The 10,328-nt window shown below is 49.3% G+C and overlaps 1 protein-coding gene across 3 annotated transcripts in view; it reads left to right on the top strand.

Moving 5' to 3' along the window:
• Positions 1-468: 468 nt before the first annotated feature.
• Positions 469-10,328, top strand: part of SEC14L1 (SEC14 like lipid binding 1) — a 59,318-nt gene continuing 49,458 nt past the window's right edge. For all 3 annotated transcript variants that reach the window (XM_006145723.3, XM_006145725.3, XM_006145722.3), the window contains exons 1-2: positions 469-583; positions 1,555-1,645. In XM_006145723.3, coding sequence (XP_006145785.1) covers positions 1,583-1,645 — 63 coding nt within the window. In that variant the 5' untranslated portion in view covers positions 469-583; positions 1,555-1,582. The remainder of the gene's footprint in view (positions 584-1,554; positions 1,646-10,328) is intronic.

The following is a 10,328-nucleotide window of genomic DNA, read 5'->3' as shown; positions in this document are numbered from 1 at the left end:
GTCCTGGAAGCCACTTGGCCCTGTCACTCCGGATGCCCGCGTAGGGCGTCTCTCTGGACCAGGGCATCCCAGGCTGGGACTGGCAGGAGTTCAGAAGCTCCTGAATTAGCAGGTTCTTAGTGTAGCCTTGGGTTCTGCCAGCGGTGGAATCCTGAATGGATGTTAGTTTCTTAAAGGAGCATTGGGCTTCTGTGCATCCGCTCTGCACCCCTGTTGTACCAGGTAATCGTCCTCTTATCTAGGGGATGCTTTAAAATGGAATTTTCCTGATTAAACTTTTAAAAGATGATCAGCTCCTCCCTGTGTATCAATATTATGAGGTTTGCAAAACTGAATAGAATGCGGTCCAGGCACACCAGGACACGTTGCCCAGAATCCAGGTGAAGAAGTCTGGTTAAGTTTGGAGAAGAACTTGGGAGTTTGACCCTGATTTTCATGTTTTTAGAGTTGTAAAACCTTGTTTTACAGAGATGGAACTGAGTCCTAGGGAGTTCAGATGGCTGGCTTGAGGTCACCAGAGTTAACCCTTCGGTTTCCCCACTGTCAGATGGTGCTGCTTTCTACATTAACCCGCTCCTGAAAGGTAGGTCACACAGACACACCCCACAGGGTTCAGGCCTGTTCACATAGCATTAACATGATAGGCGTTTTCTGAAGCTCAGTATGTGTACATATATTTTCTTGCTTCACAGACTTTGGGCTCTTGGAAGATACTTATTTTTTGCACTTTTTAATATCCTCTCACAATACTCAGCATAAAATAGCATTCTTAATGAGTATTTTCAGCAGAACAGGCAGGCCCGTTAGACTAGTTTTTCTTCTCTCTCTTAAGTGGGGGAGAAAATTCCACATAGGCTGACCCCAGAGTGTGATTATGTACCTCGCAGAAGGCTTCTTTGACGTGTGAATTAGGCTTGAGCATTTAATGAACTATTTAGAGATCACAGCTATTTAAGTCAAGGGGCTCGGCCTTTCTGCCGTTTCAAGACAGGCCTCTGAGAGTGTAGTATACACAGTTTGAAATCTGCAATTGACACAAGTTTCTTTCGAAGCTAGCTTTTGAAGAACATTACATCATTTGAGATAAAAATCGTGTTTTTCCCCTTTTATTTTTGTGTTTCCCCAGAGCTAATATCGTAATGTGTTACCACTTTATTTGGCTCCTGGTAGAAATTGTTTAAGAGACACTAACTTTGTCGGCTGTTAGACTGATTGAATCATAGCACTTCATCGCAGAAAGCACTCCCCTCCCCTCGCCAGTGCAGCCCAGCCATGTGATGAGGGGAGCGGAGGGGAGGGAGGGGAGCGGAGGGGAGCAGAGGCAGCTCTCAGGTGTTGTTTCCCTCCTTCCGCCAGGACTCCCTGCTGGGACTCCCTCCTTTTCTAATTAGTCCCTCCCTGCCCCTGGGCGTCTAAGTGCCATCTCTAGATTTTTGTGCACAGAATCATGAGCTGTGATGGTCCCTGTCTGCCCTAGGCTGTGGTCTCCTGTGTCAGTGCGCACGTCCACGTGTCTGGATGGTGGTTATTTATCACACGTGTTGCTGTTTGCAGGTGTGAGGGTTGCCGTTGTGTTACAATCATGGTGCAGAAATACCAGTCACCGGTGAGGGTGTATAAACACCCCTTTGAGCTAATTATGGCGGTAAGTACTTCGCATTTCCATTCGCTCTCTGGCTTCTTATGTTTTAAGTGCTAGAATTTGATGGTCTCTAAAATGAACATTTGTTGTGTATCTCCATTCCTTCCTCTTTACTTACTCTGTCTTTACGCTTATGAACGGCAGGTAGTTTCTCATATAGGCTTCTGAAAATCAAAAGTCTGTGTCTTCAAATGTACCCGAGGGTGGTGTACACAGTCAAGTTAATTCTCCCTTTGAAAACTCAGAAGTGGGATTCTAAGAAGATCCTTCTTTCTCTGGATTTCGTTCTTGTTCCTTGAAGCAGGAAAGGAGTGTGGAGTGTGGTTTTCCTTCTGTGCGTTCAGAGGCCAGCCTGGTCGTGCTGTATCTCCTTTAGGTAGGCATAGCCCCAAGCACCGTAGGATGATACACATGTTATTTAAGGCGTTTGATTGAAGGAGCCCCCCCCATCAAATCCATGAGTCAAGTTGGAATTCCACAAATGGGGTAAAGTCATACTTTGCTTATTTCTACCTAAATAACCATTGTACTAGAAGCAAAGCAAAACAAATTTTTTTTTTTGCCAGAGGTTGCGTGCACTCACAGAGTGGGTGTTTGTGTGTGTGAGAAAACGCCTCCTCGTAGCGGACAGTCATGTCACAGTCTCTTCTCCATTTCTCTTTCCTTTGGGGTTTGAGACGTGTACACATACGTGCCTGGCTTGTTTGTCAAGCCACTGGTCCAGGATTCAAACCACACAGTAGGCCATGCAGGATCCAGCCTCCTTACCCACCGTACCGTTGGCTGGCCCTAAACCTTTCTCACTCACTTTTAGGTTACTGTAGGGTATTCCTTGCCTGCTCTGTTGTGTCGTTACTGGGAATTCACCCAGCGGAATATAGCATGCAGGAAAGTGCGTCCACCACAGACATACACCTTGCTGACAGCGTGTCGAACTGGCACGCTGCGTTCCTTGGCACCAGGCTTGGGAACAGGAGCTCGGGCAGCCCTATGAATAAGTCCCTGCTCCCTCGCTCTCGCGAGTCAGCCCTTCTCAACTCTCACACCCAACATCACCTGTTTCTCTTCTTTGAATGAAAACGCAGGTATATTTGCATCTGACTGCTTCTGCTCCACATTGGATTTGTGAAATTTATTTAGATTAATACCGTTTTGAGAAACAAAATGAAAACTTGAGTCAGGGGATAAGTAAAGATTAGGGGAAGTGTTGTTTGAATTGATACATGATTTGTACACAGTCCATTGGTCATGTGTTGTTAGATGTACACTTTGATTAGTTTAAGCCAAAGGCTCGTCCATACCTCTGTCAGGACATGGAGCTTTGGGACCAGCAGTTGGAGTAATGGCTATGTTGCTGGACTCCCATGTAGCCAACCACGGTTCGAGTCCTGGACCCGGTGGCTTAAACTCATGTGGGTGCATGTGCATGCGTGCCCAAGATCCTAGAGAAGAATGAATGAGAAGGGAATGCGGAGTGGCCATCCTTCCTGGGGGGTGATTTCTCGCTTTCTGTCTCTATCTCTTTCTGGTGTGACGCCCTATAGCAAAAACCTCTCCCCACCAAAAAAAAAAGGACACGGAGCTTTGTATTCGTTACCCCAGGAGCTCCCCAGGCCCCTTTTCTGTCAGGTGGGAGGCTTTTGTGTTTGTATGTGTCTGTGGTTTCTTAAAACCTTCAGTATCAGTTCCTTGCTTGCACCACATTGGTGGTGGGAGACCCAGTGGGGCCAGCCAGCAGGAAGGCATGTGGTGCGATAGGAATCTCCTGGCCATCCAGGAATGTGGGGCCTGGGGCGGAGCTCTGGAGCCTGGCGCCTGAGGCCGGCCCTGGCTGCTCCGTGGGCCTCTGGAGCAGTTGTCCTGGGACTGCACTCAGCGGGCTCCGCCTCTCCGTCTGCTGGAGCCTTGCTCTGCACCACCCACCGGCTCTGCTCTCTCCGGTTTTCCTTCCCCTAGGCCTCAGCTCACGTGCTTTCTTAGCTGGCTAAATCCCCTGGCCCCAGTTCAACTTTGGCATTTCTTGCTGCATTCTTTCTATTTCTAAGTGACCAATTCTTGTCACTATTCCTAGTTCACATTCTTGAGAGATGCCTGGTCTGTTTGTTTTTCTTTTCAGCCCTGGACCTAGGAAATGTGTTACTGGTCAGCCAACCTGGGGAATGCCTGCCCAGGGTTGGTCTCAGGTCTCCTGACCCTTCAGTTAGCTGGGTGTCAGAATTAGGGACAGTGGAGGCAGCTTTGTGTAAAAGGGGTACCCGTGTCAGACATTAGGAAGGGTCAAAGTAGCCCAATGCAGCCCTGGAGCTGGAGGTTGGTCTCCTCTCCAAGTAATATTGACTAGATTTAATACAGAGTAAAGAGGTATTTTAATTGTTGTTCAAACTTCCTTATTTCCCTTGCTTTCCTATTTTCAAAATTAAGTTTGCTTTGCTAATTTATGCATGAATTTACATAAGAACTTGAATTTAAAATTCAATCTTTTAAAAGTAAACCATTTTAAACTTTCGTTTTGACCTTTCTCTTGAATTGTTAGTTTAGTTTTTTTTTTTTTTGTCTTTGTCTTTTTTTTTTGCACCAGAGGGTGTGTGTGCTTGCCATAGGAAGAAAAACAGAGCAGGAAAGAAAGCTCCCCCTGGGGAGGATGACCACACCATAATCCCCTCGCCGCTGTTCTCTTGGCATTTTGGGCATGTATGCACGCGCACCTGGAGTGTCTTTCAAACTGCCGGGTCCAGGACTCCAGCCACACATTCGGCTACGTGGGGTCTATTTGCCTCAACACCACAGTACCGGCTGGGCTACAAGATATTTTTTAATTTGAAAATGATATATTTTACTTTTTTCCTCCCCAAACTGTATGTTAAAGTCACTAGTAGTTTTTGTATTGGTCCTGTGCTCCGTTTTCTGACTGTCATTGTGTGGTGTAAAATCCTCCATTTTTGTCTCATTGGGAAAACACCAGTAGTGTTACACAGCTACTGTGAGAATGTCGTCCTCCGTGCACCGGCAGCGAGGGAGAAAGCAAGAAGAGAACTGCAGCTTCTCTGGGGTGTTTGTGGGGACTGAGAAACATGTGCTTCAGTAACCACAGCGCCTGGCGGTGACAGAGAGCCTGCGGCAGGTGGTGGGCACTGGGTGGGCGGTCCGGGTCCTAATTTATCTGGGCCCTGTGAGAAAGACTAGGAGAAAATGCCACCTACTCAACTTAATGCTCTGGTTGGTTTGCTTTAATTTCCAGTTTAATTGTAATGGGTGCCAGGAAATTGTCTAGGTAAAGTGTCTGGTGTGAGTGGGTACCTGGTGGGGATCAGATATGCTCATTGCTTTTGGATTGATTTAATGAAAATTCACCATTTGTTTTGGGGCTCATGGCATTAAATCTTGTTAAAGTTCTCATTAACTCGAATTAAGGAATGGCATTTAAACAGACAAAGGGGAAGGGAGGGTTTTCAGCAAGTACTTGTGATGGGCTAGTGGTATTCTTTTGACTATTGTCGCCAGATTCCCCTCCCCGACCCCAAGACACCCCAAGACATGGAGTCTGAGCCTCAGAGATGCTAAAGCTCCCTGGGCTAGGCAGAGCTCTTCAGCCTCTGGAGTTGAGCCTTATGCCTCTCCACGTGTCTCCTCCGCCCCGTGATTTGTGTCACGGACGGTTTATGCAAGTTCTTACCCGGGAAGATGTCTTTCCGTCTCCCGGGGTGCTTTGCCTGGCGTGTGGGGAAGGAAGGGGAGGGAAGGGGACCAGTCGAGGACACTGCAGATCACTCCTGAGAGTCTGTGGCCTTGGGCAGGCACCGTGAGAGGATCCCACAGGTTAGGGCCAGGATGCGAGGTCAGGTGCTGAAGAGCTTCGTTAGAAATCTGAGATAAAACACACATTTCATTTTTATTTTAGTTATTCTTTTAGAGTGAGATTTTTGCTATAGGGCGTATGCGCTCACTAGAGACACAAAGCTAGAGAGACAGAAACCAAGGAATCACTCCCCGGGGGTATAGCCACGCCGCAGTCTCTTCTCTTGCCTTCTCCTCTTGGCATCTTGGGCACACATGCACGCCTGGTGTGAGTCTTACGCCGCTGGGTCCAGGACTCACATCATGGTTGACTCATGTGGGCATCCACGACGTTACCATTCCGCCACTTGCTATTCCCTATTCGTTTGCTTTTTCATTGTCAGAGTGCAGGCCCTTGCCAGAGAGCTATGAGGAGACAGGGGAGGGAGAGAGGGCACCCCCGGTAGGGCATGGTCTCGGTGCAGTCCTTTCTCCATTTCTCCATCCCGTTGAGATTTGGGGCACGCACACTCGGCTGTCTATGGGGCTGGCCCCAACAGAAGTGCACCCCCTGTATTAATGACTCCTTAAAGACACAGAGGTGTGTAAAGAGGTATTTTAATTGTTGTTCAAACTTCCTTATTTCCCTTGCTTTCCTATTTTCAAAATTAAGTTTGCTTTGCTAATTTATGCATGAATTTACATAAGAACTTGAATTTAAAATTCAATCTTTTAAAAGTAAACCATTTTAAACTTTCGTTTTGACCTTTCTCTTGAATTGTTAGTTTAGTTTTTTTTTTTTTTTGTCTTTGTCTTTTTTTTTTGCACCAGAGGGTGTGTGTGCTTGCCATAGGAAGAAAAACAGAGCAGGAAAGAAAGCTCCCCCTGGGGAGGATGACCACACCATAATCCCCTCGCCGCTGTTCTCTTGGCATTTTGGGCATGTATGCACGCGCACCTGGAGTGTCTTTCAAACTGCCGGGTCCAGGACTCCAGCCACACATTCGGCTACGTGGGGTCTATTTGCCTCAACACCACAGTACCGGCTGGGCTACAAGATATTTTTTAATTTGAAAATGATATATTTTACTTTTTTCCTCCCCAAACTGTATGTTAAAGTCACTAGTAGTTTTTGTATTGGTCCTGTGCTCCGTTTTCTGACTGTCATTGTGTGGTGTAAAATCCTCCATTTTTGTCTCATTGGGAAAACACCAGTAGTGTTACACAGCTACTGTGAGAATGTCGTCCTCCGTGCACCGGCAGCGAGGGAGAAAGCAAGAAGAGAACTGCAGCTTCTCTGGGGTGTTTGTGGGGACTGAGAAACATGTGCTTCAGTAACCACAGCGCCTGGCGGTGACAGAGAGCCTGCGGCAGGTGGTGGGCACTGGGTGGGCGGTCCGGGTCCTAATTTATCTGGGCCCTGTGAGAAAGACTAGGAGAAAATGCCACCTACTCAACTTAATGCTCTGGTTGGTTTGCTTTAATTTCCAGTTTAATTGTAATGGGTGCCAGGAAATTGTCTAGGTAAAGTGTCTGGTGTGAGTGGGTACCTGGTGGGGATCAGATATGCTCATTGCTTTTGGATTGATTTAATGAAAATTCACCATTTGTTTTGGGGCTCATGGCATTAAATCTTGTTAAAGTTCTCATTAACTCGAATTAAGGAATGGCATTTAAACAGACAAAGGGGAAGGGAGGGTTTTCAGCAAGTACTTGTGATGGGCTAGTGGTATTCTTTTGACTATTGTCGCCAGATTCCCCTCCCCGACCCCAAGACACCCCAAGACATGGAGTCTGAGCCTCAGAGATGCTAAAGCTCCCTGGGCTAGGCAGAGCTCTTCAGCCTCTGGAGTTGAGCCTTATGCCTCTCCACGTGTCTCCTCCGCCCCGTGATTTGTGTCACGGACGGTTTATGCAAGTTCTTACCCGGGAAGATGTCTTTCCGTCTCCCGGGGTGCTTTGCCTGGCGTGTGGGGAAGGAAGGGGAGGGAAGGGGACCAGTCGAGGACACTGCAGATCACTCCTGAGAGTCTGTGGCCTTGGGCAGGCACCGTGAGAGGATCCCACAGGTTAGGGCCAGGATGCGAGGTCAGGTGCTGAAGAGCTTCGTTAGAAATCTGAGATAAAACACACATTTCATTTTTATTTTAGTTATTCTTTTAGAGTGAGATTTTTGCTATAGGGCGTATGCGCTCACTAGAGACACAAAGCTAGAGAGACAGAAACCAAGGAATCACTCCCCGGGGGTATAGCCACGCCGCAGTCTCTTCTCTTGCCTTCTCCTCTTGGCATCTTGGGCACACATGCACGCCTGGTGTGAGTCTTACGCCGCTGGGTCCAGGACTCACATCATGGTTGACTCATGTGGGCATCCACGACGTTACCATTCCGCCACTTGCTATTCCCTATTCGTTTGCTTTTTCATTGTCAGAGTGCAGGCCCTTGCCAGAGAGCTATGAGGAGACAGGGGAGGGAGAGAGGGCACCCCCGGTAGGGCATGGTCTCGGTGCAGTCCTTTCTCCATTTCTCCATCCCGTTGAGATTTGGGGCACGCACACTCGGCTGTCTATGGGGCTGGCCCCAACAGAAGTGCACCCCCTGTATTAATGACTCCTTAAAGACACAGAGGTGTGGAGGTGGCAAGAGGGCGCCTGGTGTGGGGCGCCGTCCAGGGCAGAGGAGGAGCCGGGAGCCTCCGTCCGGACCAGGTCTCGGAGAGTGGCAGGGGCGAGGCCACAACGCGGTCTCTGTGCTCCCTTTCCTGTAGGACCGCTGTCACTGGCCAGCTGGACGTGAGGGGAGAGGCCCCACTGGTCCCTGTGGTCCCCAAATCGACTTCCCCAGGCCTGTCCCTGCCGGGCTTTCACCTGGCCGTGCTCCAGAACCCGTCACCTGTGTCCCCAAGGCAGCACACCCTCTAGATTGTGCTTTTCCCTCCTGCGATGGCCATTTCCCAGCCTGAGTCTGCAGCGGTGGCCAGAGGTGACAGGCTTGCTTTGTCCCCGCAGGTTGTCTTGCATTCTGTCCTTTTCGTCAGTCTGAGTTCATCTGCCATCTCACTTCCAAGCTCCTTTGCCTGTCGTCAAGGTCCTTCCCTAGTGTGTCCTGCCACCCACGCCCCATGTAGCCCTATTTCCAAGGTACGCCAATTTCCCGAGGGACCAGCCTCCACTTCTGTGCAGTCCGGAGTGTGTGTGTCCCCCACCTTTGATTCTCCTGTGCTGAGGCTCACCCCTCCCGTCACCTCAGGCCTCAGTCACCTTGTTCCGTCTGCGCCCGCGCCCTGTGGTACCATCCGTGTCCTCTCCCCTCCCTCTGGCACGGTTTTCATGCTGTAGTCGGCACTGTTCGGTGCTTTTGCTTGTAACAGGTCCCTTTTCCCAGAGCTTCCTGAGCGTCGCTCCCTGGCGGTTTTGCTTGTTCCTCCAGGACAGTAGCTCCGGCTGTGCCTCTGGCTCCTCCAGTGCCCGCATAGGCACACAGTGGGGCTGTGGACGTCTGTGATCCGATCACTGTTCGCACGCACTCTGAGGACTTGGGGAAACGCAGGGCTCAGAGGTGGCTCCGGTCCCGTTTGCAGATGGGACTTAGGTGTCCTTGGAAAAGAAGTGACGCGTACTCCTTCGAATAGCCAGCGCCTGTCCAGGGTTAGAGGCTCTCTGTGATGGAGTTGGCTAAGTTTTAAAGATGTCTTCATAAGTTATGCGGGCCCTGCGGTGACGCTGTCCTAGCAGTTTAAGCAGCACATGCTCCAGGACGAACAACCGAGAAACCTCACCGTGTGTGCAAGGTCAAGGCCAGCTCGCTGCATTTGTGTTCGCTCGCCCAGCCCCCTGTTCTACTTGGTTTCACACTCTGGCTTTTTAAAAACATTATTTATTTAATTTTATTCATTCATTTATTTTAATTTGACCAGAGAGAGAGACAGAGAGAAAGAGTAGGAACGTGAGAAAGCAAGCCACCAGGTCCAGGACTCGAGCTGTGGTCGGCCATGTGGGAGTGTCCAGCGCCTTAACCACCACAACACCTGCTGGTCCCCATTCTCTGGCTTTTAAGGCTCCTTCTCCTTTTCTCCCAGGTGTCATTTGTCTCCCCACTAAGACTCGAGGGCCCAAGGGAGAGTCTAGGTACAGATCTGGGCCTGCCGCAGACCAACTCTGTACCCTGCTGACTAGGCTGGTAACTAGCGTGAGGCTGCCGGGAGCTGGCGACGGGGCGCGGAGGACTGCGGTGAAGGCAGGTCAGGCAGGGCTCGGTGAGCGCCACGTCCTTGCCCTCCTGTGGCCTGCTCTTTCCCAACTCCAGATACGAGGGCAGGCGAGTCCGTATGTACGGGAGCAAGTGCGTGTGTGTCTTTTAGGCGTTCATACTTAAGTTTACTGCCAGTGAGACGTGGGGAGCCTGGGACAGACTTGTCTTTTTTTTTCTTTTTTTTAAGAATTATTTTATTTAATTTTATTCAGTATGACGGTGGTTAAAGGTGCTGGACTCCCACATGGTCAGCCACAGTTCAAGTCTCTGACCTGGTGGCTTGCTTTCTCAATTCCCCTCTCTCTCTCTCTCTCTGTCGCTCTCTGATCAAACTGGAAAATAATAATGATACTCCATTCTCCTCTCGGGATCTTGGGCACGTACGCACACGTGCCCGGCGTGAGTTTAAGCCACCGGGTTCAGGACTCGAACCGTGGTCGACTACGTGGGAGTCCAGCGACATAGCCATTACACAAACTGCTGGTCCCTACTTGTTTTATGTTTTTGAAGTTGACCAGAGAAAGAGAGAAGGAAAGTGAGAAAGCAAGCTGCTGGGTCCAGGACTCAAACTAAGGTTGGCCATGTAGGAATCCAGTGCCTTAACCACTATTCTACCTGCTGACCCCACTTTTTTTTTTTTTTTTTTTGGAGGTTTTTTTTT

The sequence above is a fragment of the Tupaia chinensis genome, unplaced genomic scaffold (assembly GCF_000334495.1).
Source record: "Tupaia chinensis unplaced genomic scaffold, TupChi_1.0 Scaffold000159_1, whole genome shotgun sequence".
In the NCBI taxonomy this organism is placed as follows: domain Eukaryota; kingdom Metazoa; phylum Chordata; class Mammalia; order Scandentia; family Tupaiidae; genus Tupaia; species Tupaia belangeri.
Note: the sequence above shows the minus strand (reverse complement) of the source record. Positions and strands in the feature narration are given on the sequence as shown.